Here is a 26,725-nt window from a genome sequence, read left to right on the forward strand (position 1 = left end):
TGAATTCCCAAATTTTGAAACACAGGGGTCAACAGGTGTTGAGCTATGTATTATTCAAATAACTACTATTGTAGCAGTTGTAAATGCAAATTGGCTTTGGTACTTGGAAATTCCAAATACTATATCTCAAAGTTTTACCTACTTCTGTCCAATCAACAATAGGAAGAGACCCGTGTCCCTACACGAGCAGAATGGAAAGGTGATTGGACGTGGAGAGAGAAGACGTGGACCAGCCAGGTTGTCATCGCAGGCCTCTGAAGATCGAGCTCCAGGTGAGAAGCGAGAGTGCAGACGATTGGAGAAAGTTCACTCACAGGAATACCCAGAGGACGATCCCACCCATCCTGAGCGGCGAAGGAGGCAAGAGGAGGAAGAGCGAGAGCGACAAAGACGAGAAGAAGAGTACCAGACCCGTTACCGCAGTGACCCAAACCTAGCCCGCTACCCTGTTAAACCGCAAAAGGAGGAACAGGAAATGCGTATGCATGCCAAAGTGTCCAAAATGCGTCAGGAGCGTCATCACAGCGACCTAGCCATCAACGAAGTGGGATTGATCCAAGATGGGGTTGAGGCTGCTGGAAGTAGAATTAGCAGGCAACGAGTAGCTAACAACGACGACCGCAAGACCCTTTTAGAGAACCATCGAGCTTATTCTATGGACAGGACCGTGGGGGGTGGAGTTGGGGTACAAGGATCCGTCGCTAAACAGGGCCATGGTAGCCCTCACATGGGCCCTCCAGGGCCCCCAGACCTCAGGGACGGAAAGGACTGGGGCCCAAAGGGGCATCTGGAACCTGGGTCCGCAGCTTTTCTGCACAGGGCTAAGCGAGAAAAGGCTGCAGAAATCATGCGTAAAGATTCTTCTCTTAGCTCGGACCAATCGGAGACGTTACGGCCACCTCCACCACGAGCCTATAGACCCAAACGAGGCCTCAACAAAAGGCAGATGTCCATCAGTAGCTCTGAAGAAGAAGGTGGCTCCACTCCTGAATACACCAGCTGTGAGGATGTGGAGATCGAAAGTGTTAGTGAAATAGGTAGGTGCATGACATTTGTATATGTTGCTAAAATTATTGTCAAACTGTAGCCTCAAATTCACTAAAAAGTATTACACTACAAAATCTGTCTCATTACATACTCTAATACAATGGTAAATATGGTGATAAATTAAAATGTATTTGAAATATTTATTTGAATTATGTATATTTTTAGTGATCATGGCAGCAGTAAACAGACTCATTGTGTGTTTATTTGTGTGTGTGCGTGTGCGTCTTTATTGCATAGCACTGGCACTATTTTATGAGGTTATTAAACTAGCAGGTTCTTTAAACTAAAATTAAATCTGGTTATGGCTATGAAACACCATGATGAATGTTGCTTTTTTTGTCATGTAATATTGTCAAAAAAGAAAATGCAGCAGTTAGGAGGACTAATTCAATATTGGTGAATGTGTTCCTTCTTTTAGTAGTCGGTTTAGTAGTATAGAGTACACACTATTGCTCAATAGTTTTGATTGGAAAGAAATTAATACTTTTATTTGCCAAGAATGCATTAAATTGATTAAAAGTGACAGTAAAGGCATTATTAATGTTGTTGTTAAATGCTGTTATTTTGAACTTTCTTTTCATCAAATCTTGAAAAACTGTATCACAGTTTTCACAAATAATAATCAGCATAATTGTTTTCAACATTGATAATAATAGGAAATATTAGAATGCATAGTAGAATGATCATGTGACATTGAAATCTTGAAAGAATTAAAATAGAAAACAATTATTTTAAACTGTAATACTATTTTACAATATTACTGTTTTTACTGTGTTTTCATAAAATAAATTTAACCTTGGTTAAGCAAAAGAGATTTCTTTCAAAAACATTTTTAAAATCTCATACAGTGTAACTATGCTCTTTATTCAGCTCACTCACATACAATAATCAATATTTCTCAAACTGCATCAAAATGCACAAAAATGCCAATTAGGAATGATTTAATAGTAAAACTGCTACCCCACACTTTATGGATGTAATCATAAAAGTGCAAACTTGAATTTGAATTTGAACTTGAAACTTGAATGAATGCTACTAATTAACATCCAGTTAAACATCTCTGTTTTGTTTTCCATCTACTGTGAATTGCATGTGAGTGTATGAGAGCGTGTGCACAGCTTCAGTCAGTTTCAGTCAGCTCAGAATGGTCCAATATCTATATATTGTGGTAGCAAATTTGTGTACAATTGTTTTTTATTTTGCTTTTTATTTTAATTTTTACCTGTCATCTGTAATGGTTTATAAGTTTATATCTTACTTTTGCATACATTTTCGCATCAAGGCCATATATAGCATAATTTTACATACGTCATTGTAGCTGTTGAACCATGAAAAAAAAACCCTGCTGATTCATGCAGTGAAGCTGCATTTGTTTATTTGGAAAATTTTAAGGGAACCAGATTTGGGAATTAGGTCAGCAGCTCTCTCACATAAAAGCACTGAGTGACTGACTGGCCTGCGTCAGTCCTGGGATGCAGCATGTTCCATTCCTTCTTCATATTCATCCTTGGGTAACCCATTCCAGCTTTTGAGTGCGTGTATGCTTTGGTTCTTCCCATTTTTCTCAGCTGCAAGGGTGCATGGTTTTGAAAGTCCCCGGAATTATTTGTTTGTGATTAATCAAGCTGTAATTTTGTCAAATTACAGTTTTGTACAAAAAAAAAGGTGAACATATGATTCGATTGCATTTATGATACAAAAAAAGCTAGCTGTGAAATATGCCTTAGCAATACAAATGAGATTGCCATTTTATTCAGGATCCACTGTCATTTTCTTTGCCAAATCCTATTAATCACAGTACATAATTTGAGATTTAATAGAAATTATATTGTGGTGGAAATTATTATATGTTTTAAGAGAGTTTATTTTAAGTTGAAGTTGAAAACCACTCTGAAGCTACCATGTGCAAACATAATGTCAAGCATGCTCCAACATGAATCGGACATGGGTCATTTCCCAATCCCGTCTTCCCATCTTCTCTGTATCGCCTTCTGTCACCTCCTCCTATGCTGTCCTAAAAAGGCAAATACAGTAACTATGCCAACACTAGATAGCATAGCTGAGAACACAGGACAGAAACCCAATATGAGTTATAATGCCTTTGTAGGGCAACATGAATATATCTTTTCTTTGGCAATAAGTTTGTAATGGCAGATGCAGAGCTAATGTGACTTCATTCCTGATAACTAGGACAAGCAAATACTGGATGGAAGCTTATAATGTCAGAGATTGCCAAGGGAATAGCTCATGTTTCATTCAGTATGTGCAGAGGGTGTTCTTGGGTGCTGCATAGTACTATACATTAAAGTTGTACGACAGTTTTAGGAATGCAATCAAGATGATCAAATGAAACTGTAAAATTTTATACTAGGCTGTATATTATCTTGTTTGGGGTTTGGCACTTTAAACATCTCTCACCTTTGTTGCTGAAGGCAGACATACTCTGTTATATGCCGCCCCTAAGTTAAATGAACTCTATTAATTTATAGCATTAGTGTAAATCTAGCTAATCTTTCTGACACTATCATTAAATACTGTTTCTAAAGTGGGAGAATTCCCTATTTCTGTATGGTAAATGTCAAATGCTGAGCCTTTTTAAACCACAACATGTATTGATTAGGGCTGTCAAAATTACGCATGCATTTAATTGTTGAACACAGTTCATTTTTCTTAACGCTGTAAAGGCATTTATTCAATTTGACATCAGCAAAAATGATTGACAGGCAGTGTGAGATTAATAAAATACTCCTTTTTACATTGACTTTTAGAATACACACATAAATTTGCTCGAAATTTAATTTGACAGTCTTAATATTGCTGTGTATTATTTTCTTTGTTTGTGGCCTGAAGAAGGAGTCAAGATCAAACTTATCTGGATCTGAACCTTTGAACTTGCAAAGACACATATATCTCAGAATTTAAGAGGATCATTTCTCACAAATCAGGGTTAACGTTAACATTAAAGGTACACTATGTTGCTTTTGGTCCTCTAGAGGTTATACAACAAAACTGCGTGCATTTTGCTGAAGAACATTGTTTTGGTTGTGCTTCGGCTCTGTGTGACTATGCGGATAACTGGTTCTTTTTCTAACTAAAAAAAGAGACAGAGATTATCCTACTGCTCATAAAACATTCACTCCTAGGCTTAAGAGATATAACCAGTTTAGATGGAAAGGATCTCAAGCTTAATAGCTAAAGACATTACTGTAGCTTTACCAATTAATAGACACGATACTTCCTTGAAAATAAATTCCAGCACAGTGTTACAACAACCATAATGAAATGGCCCTTCACAATAGATAATACTTTACAGTGAACTCTCTTTGAGAGCTACATATGGCAATTTATCTGTTCAATAAAAAACATAGTCACCTGTTGAGTAATAAAAACGCCATCTCTGCATCGCTTTTTACAACATTTCAAATCCCTCAGTTCTAGCCATCCCCAGAAAGCCAAGCCAATGTTGATTCTCGTTTTATTGCAAGCTCTGTCATGTTCTCTTTTTGCCAGCAGACTCTCCTCAATTTGCCGTTTGATTAAAACGGGATTATTCCCCGGAGGTTCGAGATTTAGCGTGTTCGATGTCAACCTTTCTCGCTCGTTGTGACAACTAACCTATGCCACTCCCACACCATACATGCGTCAAAGTAGCCCAAGCAACACTTCCCTATTTATGATTATGACGAAACATATACGTAATTATAATGTATGTACGCAAATATGACGCATGTATGTAATTTCCCGCAAAAATCATCCTGTCAGGAAACTGTAATCAAATGTAAAATAACACTGCACTTTATGAATAAAATATACATTACAAATATAGTTATAAAAGTTATTTAGCTTTGTCTTTTGTTGTTTGATTAACGTTATTATAGCAAGTGGTGCGGCATCAGGAATATTAGGCTGCTGTCACTTGCTGCACGGATCTAATATACTGTTACACATGGGTTTTCTTTGTCAACTGTTACGTTCATTCGAGACATAACCGACTGTGTTTACGAGGATATTTTGACATATTTTTGTGTGTATTTGTCCGTTCAAACATGCGGAAGAGAACTCAGTTCAGTATCGTGCACACTATTCAGTATGAGAGGCAGCTTTCTGTGCTCACGTCGATTTGGATGTGTGCGCAGCACAGAAAACAGCGCGTGAGTCTATGGTTTAAAATTGTTCTTACACGTGAATGGTTTAAAATCACATTAAATCACTTTTTTTTGTGATCGCACTTTGGATGTGTGTGCAGCACAGAACACAACGTGCGGGTCTAGGGCTTGAATGGATTAAAGTCATATTAAAATGCACACACAAGAATCGATAAGAGGAATCGAAATTTGAATTGTATAACAAGTATCCAATTCCTGACCTTAAGTATTCGATTGCAGAATTGGAATCGTAATTCGATTCCCAACCATAATTATAATGTCAATTTATATTTTGCAGGTGACGGGGACTGTCATCCTCTGGATCCCACTGTGTGGCATGTAAGTATTTCAATTAGATTTGAATCATATTGCAAACATGTATCAGTGGCAATGGGCGTAATAGCAGACACAAAAGTTGTTTGATTACAGAGTGTTTCTGTAGCTGAACTCTCTGAAATATGTGTCAGGACATGTATTTTCAGCATTAATGGGACTGAAAAAGCATTGTTCTGTTTCTCACAGCATCCAGTGAGCTGGCAGCCATCCAAAGAGGGAGATCATTTGATTGGCCGTATCACTCTAAGTAAGCGCTCCACCATGCCACGAGAAGCCGGTTCTCTACTGGGTCTGAAGGTGAGCTTGTCAATGGCAGTTTACACCAGCTAATAACATTGTCTCTGTATTGCACTTGAAGGGTTGTGCTACACTAAAGGTGTGGTCACTTTTACCGTTGCTCATTGAAATTTTGCTGGTGAAAGAAATTGGCGCCGGATTTGACAGATTATGATGAATAATACAGGAATAATGATAACGAAATAAATGAAATGATTTTAGTTCTATTGTTGATGTGGTTACAATATGATGTTCTTTTAAATTTTAAACCGAATTTTAAAATTCCAGATGTTCCAAATATGTATGTTGCATTCAAATGAGAACCCTACAGGATCCCTGCATTTTTCACTTCCCCAAATCTTTCCATTAAGACCTTCAAGCTTTTCCTCCATTTGTACTTTTTTTTATAAGTATGTTTTTTTACTGTTCTTGTTCTGGTGTTTTCAAGGTACTAAACAGTCTGTATACTCCTTATTTTACGTTTACTTACATACCCCTAAAATCTTTTTTTCTTTTGTTTTTTCATACTTCTTATTAATGCATTTGGCAGACATTTTATCCAAAGCGACACTTGTTTCACATTGAACGCGTAAGCAGAGCGTAAGCAGAGCGTAAGCAGAGCGTAAGCAGCACAATTTTTTTATTCCCAAGTTTTTTTATATCAAATTTTCTCCAGACATATCAAAGATTCTCCAACATTTACAAAATGAATAAAAAAAATCAGGCACCATATTAACAGATTAGCGCATTTACACTGCTACAAATTTCACCATAAAATCATATAAGTGTTCCGTGTTTCACAGACTTTCAGCACTGTGAAAAAAAATAAACAAAACACATTGTCCAAACTTCAAAAGCCTGTTTAAATAAATTAAACTAGAGGTATATCTTACCTTTAAGATTACTTTTATCATATAAACTATATACAGTATATACAGCATGCCATATGCATGTATGTGTGGCAGGGAAACACTGTCAGATCACAGAAGAGTGTGCTGCACATAAAAAAGGTGACACAATGGACGATACTTGTCTGTATTTGCAGTACACAAGCCGCGGTTAAACTGCGGTGTGAAAGCATAATGCTTCCACTCTGTATATGCACAGCTTCTGCACTTCTTCAGCCCAGCTTGTGCTTCCAATGTGAAACAGCCATTACAGTGTATTCAAGTAAAGCAGTTTATCAGTTTGTGTGTTCTCTAGGAGTCAAACCTATAACCTTAGTGTGGCTAGTGCCATACCTTACAAAAGAAATATTTAAAGACGCTTAAGAACAGTAGTTAGGTTGTTTTTGCAGATTGTGAGTAAACATGGTTGACTCTGTCATCTTGTCCAGGTGGTTGGTGGGAAAATGACGGAGTCAGGGAGACTGGGGGCCTTTATCACCAAAGTAAAGAAAGGAAGTTTGGCTGACATTGTAGGCCATTTACGAGCAGGTATTATGATTATTTAAATTTGGTTAACTCTGTAAGAAAATCGCAGTATTTTAAAATATTATTTCGACCATAGCTTTATTAATGTCTTTTGCTAGATCTCTGTTGATATTTTTGGTTGCATGTCTACATTTTTCACAGCTCATTATTCAGTCAGTCTGTCTATGCAGAACACCGCCAAGTGCTAAATAGTTTCTTTTTTTGATTTCAGGTGATGAGGTGTTGCAGTGGAATGGGAAGGCTTTGCCTGGAGCAACTAAAAAGGAAGTGTACAATATTATTCTAGAGTCCCAGTCAGCACCTCAAGTGGAAATAGTTGTGTCCAGACCAATTGGGTAAGCTAAACAACGCACAAAAATCAAACATGGTTTGGAAATGATATAAAAGAAAACAAACCTCTGGATATATGAGTGACTCCAATGATTTTTCTTCCCGTTGCATGTTAAAGATGTATTCAACGTATTCTGTCCAAAAACTTCTTGAAAAAGGTCTATAGAGCATATCAGTAAGTAAAGTATCTGAGAGTGTTCTTCCTCCCAGTGTCCCCATTGTCACCCTACATGCTCCAGACCCTCCTCTCATAGTTAAAACTGTTCAGTCATTGCATCAGCGGTCCTTTGGTTTCCTATTCTTTCCTGTGACTGGACAGTGTTTCCATGATGTCTCAAAAGGGGAAATGCAGTCAAGTCAATGTTTATGTATGTAGAAAAACTGACAGAGAGAGAAGCTAATGATCTGTCATCTGACATTTTTTTTTCCTGTGTTTCAATTTTCCTACAGAGATACACCGAGACTTCCAGGGACATCACATCCTCCTCTAGAATCAAGTAGGTTTTGTGAAAATTCTGTCATCATTTGCTCACAGTTATGCCATTTGAAACCCGTCTTTTTTTCCAGTAGTCATTAACAATTTTTTCCAAAAATGTGTCATCACATTAAAAAAATATTTGTTAATATATTAACAATGAATAATAAAGCGTAAAGAATTTACAATATTTTCATTCAATTAGTGTATTCCTTGTTATGTTATTATTTCAGAATTTACAATTACGTTCATTCATGTTTAAATCAATAATCTGTCATTTTATTGGGATATTTTATTTAATTTAACACTTTTGTAAACTAAAATGTTATTTTTACAGAATGAAATTAGATATAATTTTAGTAAGAGTTGAATTTGAATGACATGTCAAAAACTACAACTAAGAAATCTATCAAAATGAACTCCATTAGGGTGTGTAAATGATAAGAAAATGTACATATTTGCATGAATTATCACTTTTCTAATTTTGTCCTTGTTATTAAGACATTTATTCAATAAGCGTGCAATACATCTTTACAGCTGCACATTTAACATGTCAGCTATTTAAACTTACAGCTGGTTCAAGTTCTATAGATGAATCACAAAAGATGGACCGTCCATCCATCTCTGTAATGTCACCGACTAGTCCCGGGATGTTGAGAGACCTCCCTCTGGTACTGCCAGGCCAGCTGTCGGTAAGTGTAAAACCACTTTGCAGAGAAAATATTTAGCCCTGTTTTCTCAACTGAAAAGGAAGGTAGTTTGGTGATGACATTTTATCTGCTAGCTTATAGTTAAATAATGTATAGCCAACATTTTGTGAACTTTGAGAAAGTGTTATTTCTTTTTACCAAGGTGAAATTATGGTATGATAAAGTGGGCCATCAGCTTATTGTGAATGTCCTACAAGCACGAGAACTGCCCCCTCGACCTGACGGACGACCCAGAAATCCCTACGTCAAAATGTATTTTCTTCCTGATAGAAGGTAAAATGTTTTAAATATATTCAAATTCACAGAGTTGTTTCAAGGTTGTTGTTTTTTTCAGGTCAGTACCATTTGTTTGTTTCTTTGTTCATTTTGAAAGAAATTATACTTTTATTCAGCAAGAACGCTTTACATTTTTACAAAAAAACTTTTGTTTTTAACTTTCTATTCATCAAAGAATCCACAGAAATATAAAGCAGCACATCTATTTTCAACGATGATCATTAGAAATGTTTCTTAAGTACCAAGTCAGCATATTACAATGATTTCTGGAGCAATGGCTGCTGGAAATTTTACTTTGCTGAATCACAGGAAAATATGCATTATTTTAAATTGTAATTATATTTCACATTACAGTTCACTCTATTTTTGATCAAGTAAAGATTTTATCAAAGATAAAGGTCATTATGAGCATAATAGACTTATTTCAAAACCACCAAAGAAATCTTACCAACTGTAAATTTTGAATGGTATTGTAGATAGGGTCACATAAATATTTTATTTTTTTAAATGTTTTATGTATTTGGAATGGTTTGTATTTTCTTTTCTTTCTTTCATGATATATTTATCAATGCACTAGCTGTGTACTGTAAGACCTCACTTGCATTTTTCATTTTGGGTAATGCTGAGTTTATGAAATTCATTCCATGTTAAAAGATTGAATAATAAGCAGGTGGAAATGGAATCTGCTTTTTCTGTGCTGATTTTTGGGAGAAATTTGCAAAGTTTTGCAGTGTACACACTGTTTTAAACACACTACATTCCTCTAGTGACAAGAGCAAGAGAAGGACGAAAACGGTGAAGAAGAGTGCAGAGCCAAAATGGAACCAGACGTTCCTGTATTCTCACATCCACCGCAGAGACTTCAGAGAGCGCATGTTGGAGATCACTGTTTGGGACCAGCCCAGAGTCCAGGAAGAAGAGAGTGAATTTATGGGAGAGGTGTGTGTGTGTGTGTGTGTGTGCTTCAATTATTTTGTCTTGACAGTAAGATATCTATGTATCTATATCTAGGTTCGGAACAACATATAATATATTTGTATGGATTCATTTCAGAAGTGAATTCAACGAAAAGTGCATTTGTGAAGTAATGTGTTCAATTCCCTTGACTCCACAGGACCCTTCAGGTTCTTTTGGCCTCCAAATAGTTATTCTAACATGGTTCAAATTCCTCTTTCTGTCTTTCTCTTTGCCCAGATTCTGATTGAGCTAGAAACAGCTCTATTGGATGACCAGCCACACTGGTACAAATTGCAATCCCATGATGTTTCATCCCTACCATTGCCTCAGCCATCCCCCTGCCTCCCCCGCAGACATGTTCATGGAGATAGTCCTAGTAAAAAACTGCAAAGTAAGTATCAGCTAGTGTATGTGTGCTAGTGATGTGTGTGTCACTTATTTTTTATTTATTTACATAATTTGCATATGCTGGGCAACGATTAATCGCGATTATTTAATATATGTGATATATACAGTATATATATATATAATATATGTGTGTAGGGCTGTCACTTTCCGTTCGAAAATCGATTGCACAATCGATCGGACCAATCAACACAAGTTTCGAAAACGAAAATAGGAAATCGATTTTAACGGTCTTTTCTCGGAGCGCGTCCAGCTCGTCACAATACGCTCGCAGTGAACGCGCCTCACACAGCAAATGCAGGCTCTGACAAACACACATAACAGCAAATTATACTTCTGCATAATGTTTCTCTTTTTACTACAAAAATGTGAATTCTGCCGGTATTCAGACAGTCTCATGCATACAGATACAGATTCGGGCTACGGTCTACAATCGCCTACGTAGGCGAAATTTGTTTGACATTTCTAATCGTAAACACAGCCATGTTGAAGCCTGCAGTAATGTTTTTCATTGATGTTATGACAGTCCACTCTGCTTATTGTTTTTCGAGAATGTTGCACTCCCGTTTGTCATTGTGCACGAAACTTCACACCAATAAATCATCAGGAATATTGCTGACTTGTGCGCGTCTCAAGCGCCCTCTTTACATTCGTCCTAATGCTTGTTAGTTGTTCGTGGATTTGCCTATATTTGGCGTTTAAAATGGAAACGTCTTTAGACATGGAAAATCGATTTTACAATTGATTCAACGAACACTTATGTCTCAAAAATCGAACAGGATTTTTTCACAAAAGTGACACCCCTATATGTGTGTGTGCTGTGTATAATTATTTTGTATATATAAATACACACATATGCATGTATGTATTTAAGAAATATTTGCATGTATATATTGTATATAACCTATAGTTATACATAATTTATATTATTTACAGTATAAATATAAAAATTGTAGAAATAAATAACACATTTTTCTTAAATACATACATGCATGTATGTGTATTTATATAGACAAAATAATTATTCACATCACACACACATATATTATGTAAACACAAACTTTTATTTTGGATGCGATTTATCACGATTAATCGTTACCCAGCACTAAATTTTATATTAGCACCAAAAATATATTTACTGACCATACAATGTCTTACAATTTGGGTCTAGAAGACTTGATTACATGTCTAGATAAAGTATGTTCCCTTTCGAAGTTGAACTCTGATGCTGCGTCATGGCGTTGACGCTATGGGAATGCTCCTGTGTGAGCCGGTGTCTGAAGCAGATGCCAAAAATTCGCATGGTCAGCTTATTTGTATTCAGAAGCCGCATGTTTGTTGAGCGTGTGTCTGTTCTTGTATTGTGTGTGTGTATTTAAAGTCTTTAGACAGGAGCTAGAAAACAATGTCAGAACTGAACTACAGGATATGTGTGATGCAGTGCACTTGCTTTTTTATGGCGGACGACTCACATGAAATGCATTTTCTGTATGGGTGAGGAGCACGCTAGGTCAGTTCTCGTGTGTACTAGGGCTGTCACGATATCAGATTTTTCTGATTTACTAGGGCTGTCACGATATTCTTTTTGGCCAAAAGAATCCAAAGTAATGGTATATCGAGATATGTATAGAGACCTTGAAAAAAAAAAAAATATCTTGTCAGTCAAATTTTGTGTTTTGCTTTCTATTGCATAACCAGGAGAGAGAAAATACTGTCCAGTTCAACAGTATTATAAATAAGTTTTAACAACACAACTGTTAACCTGTTAACTTGCGTCCCCATTTGGAACCCAAATCCCAAAAATGGCGTACCCAAATTAAAATACATAGTTCTTGAAGCCCTTGGACTTCAAAAATTGTAGACTCATTTGAAAGAAAACATTTGGCAGCTTGTTGTCATATCGTCAGAATTAATTCAGTCAATGATAAAATTCTGAGATTTATTTAAAACATTTTTAAACCATGTTATGTGATTTCATTTAGAGAATGCTAATCGTTTTTTGGCTTAGTACAGCGTCAAAATACAATGTATGAGAATAATAACATATTTTATTCCAAAATCATGTTATAGCGTCAGACGAGTGATTGAAATAATTGTCTTCTGCGAAGTGACGTGGCTTCTTATCACAGATTGAGGCAGAAATTGTTATTTTATAGTATTCTGCATCTGACTCTGAGGGGTTGGAGGTGGACAAGTAGACGGGTGATTCAGCAGAACAGCTTCCTCAATCTGCTGTACATAGCGTCAACGCCATGACACAGCGTCTCTTTCCCTTCACAGGGAACCGGGTTGCATACGTATCCCCCGTTTTAGATTTTCTAAGAAACAAACAAAAAAAAGTAAAACTTTATTTACATGGTTTTAAAATGGTCAATATTGTGTGCTTCATTTCATGTTTTCTATGAGAAATGTACATCATGGAGAACAAAGTGCTTGTTTTCCTAAACTATTAACAACGTCACATGAATGCTCATCTCATAAACACTGATGAGACAAAGCACTCATGAAATAGTCTATTTTTAACTAGTATGTTTTTTTTCATAGTTTTTGTCTTTTGGTGAAAAAAAAAGCCTTTAAATTTAGTGAATATTTTGTCATATCAAATTAGTTTTTACTAATTTTAAGTGACACAAATTATTTTGTTGACGTTAATCAAAATTAAACCAAATTTTCATTCATTTTATATATTGCTTTAAGCACTTATCAACATTCAAAAAAAGAAACATAACTTGTGAATGTGAATTCTTCAGTTATTCATTTTACATTTTGTAAATGGGTTTTATTGCATTGTTACAGAAAAAGCTAGTTAATTAAGCACTTCAGTTTACTGGTGTTCATTGTTCAGCACATGCAGCTCAAGCAGGACAATCCTCAGCATAATTTGATTATTTGAAACAATCATATTTTATTCTTTATCTAAAAAAAATGTGTATTGTTAGTATCTTGCTGTGCTATTTGTTTACTTCATATTTTTGGTTAAAGTTATCTTAAAAAAACATTATCATCGTTATGCATATTTTACGCCTTGGCTTTGTAGTCATAACTCATAATCAAAAAAACACTTTGTTAATGAACATTTCCATAAGCAATGTTGTTGAATAGATTAACACTGCAGCTAACTGATCATCAGTACATGAACAGAAGCATCCTGAAATCACATAAGAAGATACTAAACATGAAAACAAAATCAACAACTACAGTATAAATAAATCAAGCAAATGCTCAAAAAATGCAACCATATTAATTATTCATACACTAGTGCATGCTGAGAAGAGGGTAATTGGGACTGAGCTACAGTACAAAGCCATTTATAAAGCAACAAAAACAAAACAAAAACAAAAACACAGACCAGACCAGAGAAAAGCTGCATCAAAATCCATTACTTAAATTTCTGAAAGTTATTAAAGTGACCCTATTATTATGCTTTATAAGATATTGGGCCCTATTTTAACAATCTGAAGCGCAAGTATCAAGCGCGAAATGCAAGTAACTTTGTGGGCGGGTCTTGGGCGCTGTTGCTATTATACCGGCGGGGTAAATGACTCTTGTGCCCGACACAAATCTAAAATGGGTTGGTCTGAAGTAGCTTCATTATTCATAGGTGTGGTTTGGGCGTAACGTGAAATAAACCAATCAGAGCGTCATCTCACATTCCCTTTAAGAGCAGGCGTGCTTGTTCCATGGCGGATTGCTATTATAACGGCGGATTTGCCAGGCGCGCGCCAGGAGCGGTTCACAGCCGAGGAGACCGGCGTTCTCGTCAGGGCCGTGAATGACAGAGAAGTGACACTATATGGGGATGGGAGAAACCCACCCAAATTAGCCTTGGTTAAACAGGCGTATAATAATTTGGGTAAATGTGTAAGCTAGATTTATGCCTATTTTTTCACATCTTCATGGACACAACAATGATTTCCCTTGTGTGTTAATATTTTTCCTTGTAATAATGTATGATTTGCAAAAATGAAAACTGCTGCGTCTGTGTGTAGATGAGATAAGCAAAGTGTATGCGCGTTGTGCACACGCTACATTGATTATGGACAAACATGCGCCCTTAAAATAGCATATGAATAACATGCGCAACACACGCCACTGACTTTAGACTAGGTTTTTCCTGGTCTGTGGCGGAATTGTTTTCTGAAACTGCAAAATAGCACCAGGGAACGTTTGCGCCGGAACACGCCTCCTCTTATTGCTGAACCGCCCCCGGGAGCGTAAGTTCATTCCCTAATTTACCGACGTGCGTCTTTCGAGGGAAAAAGTCCACTGTGCGCGGGTGCAAAATAGGAATGATACATGCGCCGGTGTACAAAGTCAATTGAGCTGGGTGCAAGATAGGGCCCATAAGCTGTCATATAGTGGTTTATATAGCTGTTTGTGAATGTAAAAGGTCTGCAAAGTTTGGATGATTAAAGTGCATGATAAATGGAGATATTGTCTCACAAAAGACAAAATAGATTCTGAAGTGCCTGTAACAAGTGGTAAGTAAGTCTAGTCTTAATTCCTGCACGTACTTACATAGGTTTGTAACAAGTTTGCATAATGCCAGCCTATGGTCATCATTGGCTGCCTGCGAACAATGCCCTCCCTCTAACACTGTAGTTGTAGCTGAGGTCTGTAAGAGTTTAGTTCGTGTTGTCGACATATCGAGAATTTGCTGTTTTCTGTGCTGTTAAAGCAAATCCACTTTGCTCAAATTGATACGACATAATCGTACTGTAATACTGTGTATACAAGAGCTAAGGAAGACTTCAGAGCTGATATTCAGATATGGTAATGGCAGTTTTGACACACTGTAAGCATAGGACCAATCACAACAGACTGAGCCATTGGACCAATCAGAGCTGAGTAGGCTCTCTGTAAGGAGGGGTTTAGAGAGACTAAATCCTCAAAGCGTTTCAGATACTGTGAGAAAATAAATGATTCTGATATGTATATTATGAGAAAAGTTGTGTTTTTTGATCTTGGATTCATGAAAAACTATTGTAGGAGACATTCAAAACAAAATTAGTAACTTTTAAAATAGCATAATAGGGGCATTTTAAAACAGCTTAATTTTTTACAAAAAACCTTTAAATCTATTGTTTTACACTATAAAGGAAAATAAGGTAAAATAGCTTTGAATGCAGGTTGTAATGCAATTATAATACATGTTGTTTTTATGTTCAGCAGTTGAATTGTATGCTGTGTATGTGTGTGTGTGTGCGTGTGTGTCTCAGGATCTCATCGCATCATTGAAACAGATTATGATGATGGTATAACAGTAGTGTCCTCAGGTGGGTGGGGGCAATGCTTACTCTGTTCGGAGAGTAGAAACCCAACACAGGGTGAGAGAGAAAGCTAATGTCACGTATTATTACTGCAGAGGTGTAGAAAATACAACTGTTTTTAATTTTCCTCCAAGCCTTTTATTTGCATAGAAGCCCATTAGTTGATATACAAATGAATATGATTCTTAATTGGCACAGATGAAAGCATAAGATGAAAAAGTTTGTTTTATAATAGAATAATGGATTATAAGAGAAGGTTGTGTTAGTTTTTGAAGTACAGAATACGGTCTCTCTCCTCCTATGCTGGGCTGAACTGTAGTGTTAATTTGAACCACAGAAGTACCTCACATTAATTGTGCATGGACACTGTGGAGGAATGACTCTGTAAGTCAATCACTCTCTATAAAAACACACTTTTATTACCTTCATAAGACCTGTTTAATTTTGTTGTAAGCTGGAATAGCAAAAGGGTAAAAGTGATTATAAGATTGTATTACAGCATGTAACAGGATTAATATGGGTCTTATGACAATGGATGTTATCTCTGTTGCATGCCTGTAGAAAAGCTTGCTATAGAATTTAGAGCTTAAAAGAAGAATATGCTGTGGCTGATATTTTAAATTTTATGTTTTATACTATGTTCCATGCATATTTTTAACTGTACTGCAAGTTGTCAGACCTGCAGTAAACACTGTATATTGTTTCATGCTATAGAGTTGCACCAGTATAACACCAGTCAATTTCAATATTGAGGAGTTGATAATGAGACTTTTTTGACATTTATGTTAATTATATATGCAGTAATATTTAGTGCAATGTTTATTTGCATGTTTATGTCTACAGTGCAGATATTTGAGTGCTTTCCATTTAAATTCTGTTTATTAATTGAAAAAAACTATACTTGTTCAGTGTTAGTGCTTTGATGAGCAATCAAAGTTTATCAGAAGCATGAGTCATGAATTCTAGCGCTCAATGCTTAATTTAGCTTTATTCTAATTTTCTTTCAACTTTGATTGCGAGAAGATTCATTTCCTTCCCAGATCTACATTTTAATGTAACTGCAAGTTAGAAATGTAAAAGTCAGATTTCTCTTACAAAGAGCATCAATTCCTGACAACAACTCAATCTGCTTCTATGTTAAATTGTGCTCAAATACATTCACTTCACAGATGTTTTCATAAGTGAACTGTAGTAATGGAATCTGTATGTTTCAGTGGAAATTATACAGAAATGATATATACGCTTTTTACGTCTCGTTAATGCTTTGTTTCACATCATGATTTGATGGATTGGGTTAATTAAAGCTCTAATCTCTGCGTTTTTAACCAGCAAATCCTTCATCAGTTCTACTGTAGCATTATCTTTAGTTGTTTAAGGTTGCATTCTGGGAAATTAATTTATAACATTGAAACTGTGTTATTTACTTGACTTGAGTACCGTTGGGCACCAAGCCTTAATGCATCTCTAATAATTTTTTTTTTTGCTGGTTTTTAACTGCTATGTCAAGAAATACATACAAAGAAAGAGAGAGGAAAATGTTTATGAAGCCACTAAAGAGACATGGTGATGGTAAAGATATTTGTGAGAACGCAAAAGTTTTGTGAGGGAATGAAAAGCATTTAAATTATTTTTTTCCTCCCATATCATATTTTTACCATCGCGACACATTTCTTAAAATCACAAAACTCATGCACCACGTATAGTTAACTCTGCCTTGGATAACATTGATGTAATACATGAAACCAATTGATTATGAAAATAAACACATGTAAGGTGACACAATCAGATAAACATTTGTAAGAATACAATCATATAGTGCCTTTTTTGTGCTTGTTTTCTTTCTAGCATGTGTAGAGCAGTAGCAGTTGTGCTGGTACCTCAGCACAATCCTTTGGCATGAATTGTTGTAGTAGTTTTAGAAATGTGAATGTGGGTGTGTTATTGTCACTCTCTGATGTCCCTCCAAAAAGGTGCATTGTTTTAATTGCAACAAGTTTGTGACACAAAATGTATATGTATTAAAGCAGCAGAGAGGAACTCCAGAGACAGAGAGAGGTCAAGCACACTGACCGTACCTGAGAGGCAGGCGGCCATACAGCATCGCTCGCGGTCAGTATCCCCACACCGAGAAGACCAATGTAGAGCCCGGTCACGACCTGCACATGTCCCTATGCAGAGGTGAGCCACATCAATTGGATACCACATATTTGCATGTTCAACAAATTCAACCTGACTGACCACTAACTGGGGTCACTTAATATTCAGCAATATTACTGATTTGAGTGCTCATAAACTATTGGATGAGAACTCAACTTAGCTGGATGATGACATCACTGTTTCTGCAGAGCTGCTTTATTTAGCTGAATTCAACTCATTTCATAATTGATGTACTTTACACAGTTACTGAACCGAAATGAAACCATACTGAACTGATTTCAACTGAATAATGACTGTTTACTATTATCTTTTTAGAGCTGCTTTACAGCCGAATTGAATTCCGTTTGCATCATTGAGTCATTATTTTCCTGTTATCACTGTAAAGCATACCTGTATTATTTATCAGTTATTATATTTTAGAATGAAATAATTATGTTAAATAAAATGCTTGGAAACAAATGTTGTAGTAATGAAAACATTTTTACAGTGTTCAGTGTTTTTATATAGACACAGATTCATGCACCGTTCATACTTGCTTTCTTAAATGTTATATTGTAAGAATATTATGCTGGAGGTGATATAGCTGTGCAGTGTCTTGCCCTCTAGAGGATGATTTATGTGGTGTACGACTCATCACCCTTCATCCTCTCATCAGGAGTCTGGATGAGATCCACAAAAACCATCATCATTCCTGCTCTCCCTCTCGTTACCATGACTCCCACCAGGAACATCGCTCCGGAGATTCGGACTATGAATATTCAGAGGACAGGTATCGCTATTTTAGTGCTTAATGCTCCAAATGCATATATAAAAATGTGTGTGCGTGTTTGTGGAAAACATTGTAACTCAGCTCTCTACATTGATTTGTGCAGTTTTATTATTTGAATGCTTTAGCTATATTGAACTGCATTATTGTATTCACATATGGATCTTTTTACTATTAATGATAAGTAGCATCAAGAATATTTGATGTTTTAGAAACGGAGTTTGACTTGATTTTCATATTGTCAACAAAATGTTTTATGCTGTTACTTTACTAAATACTAATACTACTAAAATGACTAACAGCCATAGTTTTTAGTTCATTCCCATTAATAATAGTACAAATATTGCTAAATACATGTCTATTATTTTCTACACATTTTCTTTTTTTTCTTTTCTTTTTTCCTCACCATCCTCTTACTTTTCTTTTATGTTTGGTTGTCAAATTTTCAATGTTTCATCATCACCATGGCAACCTCAGCGAGGTCCTGGAGGTGCACAGATCAATCCGAGGTGGGAGTGCTGAGTGCCTGCATACAAACAGGTAAAAATCCAGAGCTGTAAGCTGCCACCCTGAGTTACCTGTATCTTATGTCTTGACAATTTTAGAGCATACAAATCATTTGACAAAGACATATAATCAACCAAATGAGGATTTACTGCAATACTTATTTATTTTGTGCCGAATTCAAGAATCTTTGAGTTCCCTTTCCTTTTAAGAATTGTGTTTTCTATGCCTGCCATGTTAGAACAATTTAAACATTTTTGTGTGTTTGCTTGAGTAATAATTTTTTTTTGTTTTTTGTTTTTTTTTGCTCTTTTTGATGCCTGCTTGTTTGTGCTAATTAAATTAGGAAATTAGCTAGGCACTGTAACACACTTCCCCCAAAGATGCCACTGTTAGTGAATGGTATACATAAAGATATTTACAGGTAAGCTGGTTGAAACTAACCGAGTATCAATGTTGTGCTTGAGCATATTCCAATTCTGTTATTGAAGCTTTCCAGACCCTTGTGATAATGCGAAATGTACCTCTGCTTAGTGTGATTTGTGTGCTGTTTTACTCATTACATACATTGTTCTTCATCCCTTTCATTGTGCTGTACTCTCAAGGGTGTCTCATACAACCTTTCACCTCTGTAGTTAACAATGTTTTCCTTTCAAAGTAACTGTATGTATATTATTAATTGTCTTTGTTGAAAGATTTTTAAGGGGAAAGAAGCAGATTAACTACCATCAGGGCAATCTTTTGGTTTGCAAAAGCATACTAAGTTATTACTTTTCAACCTGAATTCAAAATCAGAATGAGTTATCTACATATTTTTAGGTAAAGTCCAAAGACCAGTGAAGATTATTGAGAATCAAGTGAGAAGAAGACGCAATAAATCACAATTTTAAATTGACTAAAGACAAAGAATCACAATATTTTCATATCATGACCCAAATATAAATATAACATTGTACACTGAAGTTGACAACCCCATCACACCGATAGGTCATACGCTATATGGACAAAAGTATTGGGACACCTGACCATTACACAAACAGGGGCTGTAATGACATCACTTTCTTCTGGGAAGGCATTCCACAAGATTTTGGAGTGTTCTTGTGGGAATTTTTACCCATTCATCCAGTAGAGCATTTGTGAGGTCAGGTGTTGGACAAGAATACTGGGCTCGCAATATCCATTCCAGTTCATCCCAAAGGTGTTTGATGGGATTGAGGTCAAGGCTCTGAGTGGGCCAATCAAGTTCTTCCTCAACAAACTCATCCAACCACGGACCTTGCGTTGTGCACTAGGGCACAGTCATGCTGGAATAGAAAAGGGCTTTCCTCAAACTGTTCCCACAAAGTTGGAAACATGCCATTGTCCAAAATGTCTTATTATGCTGAAAAATTAAGATTTCCTTTCACTAGAAGTAAGGGGCCAACCCCTGAAAAACTGCCCTGTACCATTATCCCTCCTCCACTACATTTAACAGTTGGCAGTCAGGCACGTAGCATACTCCTGCACCACTCCATCCAACGCTTGGCATTGTACTTGGTGATGTGAGGCTTGCATGTTGCTGCTCGGCCATGGAAACCAATTCCACGAAGCTTATTAATGCCAGTGGAAGTTTGGAACACTTCGGCTATGGAATCAGCAGAGCGTTGGCGACTTTTACACACCATGCGGCTCAGCACTCGGTGACACCGATCTGTGACTTCACGTGGTTTTCCACTTCGTGGCTGCAGTTCCTATAGCTTCCACTTTCGAATTATAGCCTACCACTTTCAGTTGACTGTGAAATATCTAGCAGAGATGAAATTTCACAAACTGACTGCAAACGTGGCATCCTATCACAGGTGAACTATCTCTTCAGAACGACCATTTTTTTCCCATAAATGTTTGTAAATGTTGACTACATGTCTAGGTGCTTGATTTTATACACTTGTGGCACTGGGTCTGATAATTAAAAGGTGTGTTCCAATACTTTTGTCCATATAGTGTATATTAAACTAAGAGCATCAGTAATTTCCCTTCTTGTGATGTTCGCATACAAAAAGCCACCAAGCCCCTCTCTTCTTTTACGTCAGTTTCGTAGATTTTTTACTTTCTTTTTGGGGCTGTTATGCATGCTTTTGTTTATTTCTTTATTTCTTCCCATGCTAAGCTCTACCCTCCCTGCATGCTTAAAGAACAAACCGCCACGGCGAACAGAGAGGGATGGAGTTATCCCTCTTAGTGCCATTCCACAGCGTGTTCTCAGGTTCACAGATGAGGTCAGCTCTGGGTAAGGGAATAGTGGTCAGCTGACTAAATCCAAACAAGATAACTGTACAGTCAATAGGTAGTGAGGAGTAGTAATGAGAAATTAAAAATGTTTGTGTGGTACTGGAAAATATTTCAGTATTTATGCCTGAGAAATAATGGCAACAAGCAACTATTATAATAGTAATATTAGTCATATGGCTTTTCTGTATGATACTAATTATTCTTTCTTTCTTTCTTTCTTTCTTTCTTTCTTTCTTTCTTTCTTTCTTTCTTTCTTTCTTTCTTTCTTTCTTTCTTTCTTTCTTTCTTTCTTTCTTTCTTTCTTTCTTTCTTTCTTTCTTTCTTTTTATTTTCTTTGCAGTGATCTTCAGCCTTCATTAGACAGAGTAAGAAGTGCCAGCACGACTTGTTTAAGGCCAGAGTCAAACTTCCACTCACCTGAAAGAGAAAGGTATGTGAAAACAAAGGGGAATCCAGTACCTACGAGTATACTATTCTTACTCCACAACCAAACTGTGCCAGGACATAGTGTCTGTGTGACGTTATAAAAGCTTGGGGTCAGTAAGATTTTATTATTATTATTATTATTATCATCATTGTTTTATTAATACTTTTATTCAGCAAGAACACATTAAATTAATCGAAAGTGACAATGAAGGCTTTTACATTGATACATAATAATAATAAAAATAATATGAGTAATTTTTGTTGAGCACCAAATCAGCATTTAAGAATTATTTCTGAAGGATTATATTATGTGACATTGAAGACTGGAGTAATGGTTGCTGATAATTCACCTTAACAATCACAGCTTTACCATCACATTTTTAAATATATTCAATTAAAGTTACTTTAAATTGTAATAATATTTGACAATATTACTGTTTTACTTTATTTTTTATTAAATAAATGCAATTTGGTGAGGATAACAGACTAACGATTTAAAAATCTTACTGACACCAAACTTTTAAACGGTAGTGTCCTTGAGGAGTCTGTTCTGCAATCTCAGCCTTTAACAGTTTTGGTTAAATCAGAGATCCATCATCCTGGCCTTGAACTCCATGATACCTTTCCATTTAGCTATTACATTCCTCCTTTTGTTTTTGTTTTTTCCACTCTGTTTGTTTTATGGATCAGTCATTTTCCATCTCAAAGGCATTCTGGCAATTTGGATAGGCCAAGCTCTCAGATAGCTAACAAGAAAACCATTGATGGTGACAGGTAAGATCTCATAATAAACCTCTGAACATATCTTTATCACTTATCTTTTTGTGTGTGTGAATCTATTTCAGCTTTTTCACTATTTTTACCATTTTTTGTAGTTGGTTTACCCTTTTAGTTTATTTTATTTTTTTGCATGTCTGATTATGTCATTAAATTTTTTTTGTATTTATTTTTTGTGCCCTTGACCTCCTTTGCGGTGGCTGTGTTTAGACTCCAGCCCACCTCTATCCTGAGGGGCAGCAGGAGGAGGAGAGAGCCTCCTCTCATGCCCTTTGGCCAGACCAGCTTAGGGGGTTCCTGCCCTAACTCTCCGAGAGCTGACAGGTGCATGCTGGGAGCCCCTCAGAACTTGATTTATCTGCTTTAGTTTGTGCACTGTTGTTTATTGTGATGTCTTAATAATACATAATCTGTTTCTTAAAAATGTTATCGCCATAAATATTAATTAACTGATAACATTAAATCTCAAAGTTGCACTAGGTGATTATTTGTTATTTTGTTTTGTTGGCCGATACAACAGTTTACTTGAACTTGATTTGAACACCTACCAGCAAAAACAGTCGGTCAATGAATAAATACCCTATTCACAGATGTATTTGTCACACACAATAAAAGTGTCTAATAATGGGAGGGGTTATGGAGATAATGTGGTCACGTATTTTTATTCTTTTAATAAAACTGCTTTTGCATGAGTCTTCATCTCATGCGAGTGAACATTATTTTAAGTTAAGGCTGGAATATACAGAGCCCCTAAAGGAACATGAAGGAAAACTTAATGTGAAACTTTGCAAATGCAAAATATATTTTTTCATCCCATCTCATATTTTTTTCCATCACCATGTCCATTTTATTGGCTCTGTAGGAATACAGAGTTGATGCTACAGTAGTTGCTGAAAGTCATAACCAGTCTGCAGATACTGGGCAGTCAGAGCTGACAGATTTATCAAAAAATCATGCATTGTATGATACGCACAGATTTTTTTTTTTTTACTTCAGACTCTGATTCCATCTAGTTATGAAACATGTTTGATATGATTTGAATGAAGATGATTTTAGAACACATATTGTTATCATCTGACTTCTTAGCAATGAGGCACATGTTTCTGTGTGAGTTTGGAATGATTTGAAAGTCTGGTAGTGTGTAATCTTCAGTCATAGTGTATGATGCCGATTTTTTTCACTGAAAGCATTTTCAAAGTCGACAAAGTATATAATGATGATTTGTTTTAACCTGTTCAGATTTAAAAAGTTTTGTAGTGTATTCCAGCCTTTAAAGCAAAACATTTTGACACAAAAAGTGGACACAGTTATAAGTGCACCTTTAACAATAAAATGAATAATTTCTCCTTCAAATGTTTTCTTGTTTCTCTGTAACTACGTGGTGTATTACAATGAAATATCACCTTTAAATCACATTATAAAATGTTTTTTCTCCTGTATTTTTGACAAAAAATCTCTCTTTCCAGAGAACTTCCTCGAGGTGGACATTATTCCCCAGCAGGGACCACGTCATTAGGGCGCAGAGGCAGACAACTGCCACAACTCCCTGCAAAGAGCAGCAGTATAGAGCAAGGTAAGCAATTCACTCTCTCTCTCCCTCTAAATACTCACAAAATCAGACAGCAGTAATCTGAAATGCTATTACCATTCAAAATCACAGCCCGAACCCATGAATCTGTCCCAGTGCCTTTATAAATGCCAGATAATTTCATGACTCCTCTGTCCGTAGCCTTTTTCATGTGCTCCACAAGATCACACATGTTGATCTTTCTACCTTACTCATTTCTGTCTCTTCTCATGCCATTTCTCATGCCTTCAACCCCATCTTCATGAAGAACATGTCAACAGTAAACCTGAGGAGAAACCTAACTCAGGTATCTCATTCCATTCTCTGCATTTTACCCTAAAATTTATCACTTGCTTGCCTGGAAGAACTGAACAATATTAGTTTTTACTCCGCTGTATATTCCTTGTTCAAACCCCACAATATTTGGAACATTGTAGCTCTTCTAAGTAGGTTATTTGCTGGTCAACCAGCCACTTTGTTCCAAAAACAGACTGACCATCTTTAGCTGGTTTGTTCTTGGTCAAGATGATTTACTAGCTTCAAACAATCTAATGACCTGCTTGTACCAGTTAGAAACCACTGTTCCAAAACCACTTCAAGGCAAGACACCACCAGGTGAATAGAGTGACATAAAAATAACTAATAGATATCTGTCAGGGTTATGTCACTACAGTTTATTCTTGTTTGACACTACTACTGTCTCGTCATTGTTTTCGCTCTCCTGTCCATATGAGTTTTTTTGCGTGTCCGTCATGAAAATGAAAATATTTTAAGACTATTACGAAAATTTATGTTGACAAATAAAAATATGACATGAAAACATTTCTTTGAAAACATGAATGTATGACTAGAAAAAAATAACACTGCTAGATTATGATTATCTTCAGTAGACTGAAGCCCGTTCTATGACAAATCCTATGAGATTAATAATCAGATATCCTAGATACATAACATAAACATAACATTACAACTTGCATCTGCACATAAGGACACAAATGTGCATGTGAACTTGAGCGTGCTAGTTTTTTACAGTCTATGGTTTGAAAGGGAAACTCTGGATGTGCTCTTCCCTTAACAGCATGCTGGTACACGGGCAACTAATGCACAGAGAATTTACAACATTCTATTACAATCCTGTTCTCATTATAATGCTATATATGGCATGTATATTGGCGCTGCACATCTTGCACTTCATTTTATTTTTCATGAAAGAAAATGATTACAGTCATCACTGCGCGTTTTCGAAGTCATAACGAGAAACAATTTTAAATAGGCTAAAACATAGTTTTACTGTTAAAAAATGGAACAAAATAAAACTGCTGCATTATTATCATCAATGATTTTGAAAAAAGAATAGCCCATCTAAAAGGAATATGAACGTCTCGAATAACCCAATAATAGTCAGTAATGTCGGACATTGCATTTGAGCTGAAACTGAAAAGTGAATGAACAGTCGGTAAACTGCAACGTTTTGCTTGCAGGTTATTAAATACCAAACACATCTTATATTTGTGATTATTCAGATATAGAGAACATAAAAGTGATTTTACAACTTACGTCTGCACAAGCAATTCATTGTGAAGAGGCAAATAAACACAAAAAGTGGGCAAAATTTCAGACATTGCTTTGAGTAAGTTAGAATAGGGAGGGATTAAAGGAAAGTTAAAGCATTGAATTTTGAAAAAAAAAAAATATATATATATATATATATGATGAGGTTAAGTGCTCACAGAAGAGTTGAGTTTCAGCTGTCTTTTGAATGTTGTCAGGGATTCTGCATTCTGGATGAAGGCGGGGAGATCACCAGCAAGGAACAGTGAACGAAAATGTTCTGGAGAGTGATTTTGTGCCTCTGTGATGGTGAACCCAGATTGGTTAATGTCCAGCTGGTTATTCTGTGAGAGGAAAGATGATACCTGGTTGAAAACAACTCATTCAAGTGTTTTTGCTTTGAATGGTAGGAGAGAGACAGGTCTGTTACTATCTACAAGTGATGTATTTAATGTGGGTTTTTAAAGCAGTGGGATACCCGAGCCTGCTTGAATGCGGTAGGGAAAATGGCAGTGCGGCCAATGTGTATGAGTGCTGGTAAAAATGTAGGAGAGGTGGCTTATAAAAGGGCAGGTGGTAGGATGACTGGAGTGGAGAAGTTTGGATACTTCTGTCTCAGTGAGTGCAGAGAAGGATGAGATAAGATTTCTGGCTGTGGATGTGGTTGGTCTGAGTTCCTGTGTGTGTAGAGCTGAGAACTGACTGCTGATGGTTGTTGTTTGGTCAGTGAAGAAATAAGCAGTTAAAAAGGTGTTCTCATTATAATGTTATGTAGGCTACATAGTAGATTGGCGCTGGACATCTTGCAGTTAACTGCATTACATGATCAAAGTGATTCCAGGCATCACCGCAGTGCGTGCTTTCAAATCCAGCTTCACTTTATTTCACTGGTCTGGAAAAAATCAGGCCTCAGGAACCTCCTCAAATGCTGCGTTGTCATGACTGATCGTCGCTGTCACATACGAGCACTCAAGTATTCTTGCCCATCCCTAGTTTATATTGGCATGTTTTGTCTTGTGCTGTGTAGCACGCGGCTTGTGTATTTAATT

The 26,725-nt window shown here is 36.3% G+C and overlaps 1 protein-coding gene across 25 annotated transcripts in view; it reads left to right on the forward strand.

The window, feature by feature from the left end:
• Window positions 1-26,725, forward strand: part of rims1b (regulating synaptic membrane exocytosis 1b) — an 81,515-nt gene that overhangs the window by 37,175 nt on the left and 17,615 nt on the right. For 8 of the 25 annotated variants that reach the window (XM_079849388.1, XM_079849390.1, XM_079849394.1 and 5 more), the window contains 20 exons: window positions 163-1,037; window positions 5,491-5,531; window positions 5,715-5,825; window positions 7,141-7,240; window positions 7,449-7,572; window positions 8,018-8,064; window positions 8,616-8,734; window positions 8,895-9,025; window positions 9,796-9,967; window positions 10,223-10,376; window positions 15,610-15,666; window positions 17,685-17,838; window positions 18,473-18,586; window positions 19,061-19,123; window positions 21,234-21,353; window positions 21,696-21,785; window positions 22,472-22,555; window positions 22,769-22,882; window positions 24,025-24,131; window positions 24,394-24,432. In XM_079849388.1, the coding sequence (XP_079705514.1) occupies window positions 163-1,037; window positions 5,491-5,531; window positions 5,715-5,825; window positions 7,141-7,240; window positions 7,449-7,572; window positions 8,018-8,064; window positions 8,616-8,734; window positions 8,895-9,025; window positions 9,796-9,967; window positions 10,223-10,376; window positions 15,610-15,666; window positions 17,685-17,838; window positions 18,473-18,586; window positions 19,061-19,123; window positions 21,234-21,353; window positions 21,696-21,785; window positions 22,472-22,555; window positions 22,769-22,882; window positions 24,025-24,131; window positions 24,394-24,432 (2,816 nt within the window). Of the gene's footprint in view, window positions 1-162; window positions 1,038-5,490; window positions 5,532-5,714; window positions 5,826-7,140; window positions 7,241-7,448; window positions 7,573-8,017; window positions 8,065-8,615; window positions 8,735-8,894; window positions 9,026-9,795; window positions 9,968-10,222; window positions 10,377-15,609; window positions 15,667-17,684; window positions 17,839-18,472; window positions 18,587-19,060; window positions 19,124-19,433; window positions 19,512-21,233; window positions 21,354-21,695; window positions 21,786-22,471; window positions 22,556-22,768; window positions 22,883-24,024; window positions 24,132-24,393; window positions 24,433-26,725 lie in introns of all 25 variants that reach the window. The other 17 variants (XM_079849389.1, XM_079849398.1, XM_079849393.1 and 14 more) reach the window with 14 other exon arrangements.

The sequence above is a fragment of the Squalius cephalus genome (genome assembly GCF_949319135.1).
Source record: "Squalius cephalus genome assembly, chromosome: 2".
Taxonomy (NCBI): domain Eukaryota; kingdom Metazoa; phylum Chordata; class Actinopteri; order Cypriniformes; family Leuciscidae; genus Squalius; species Squalius cephalus.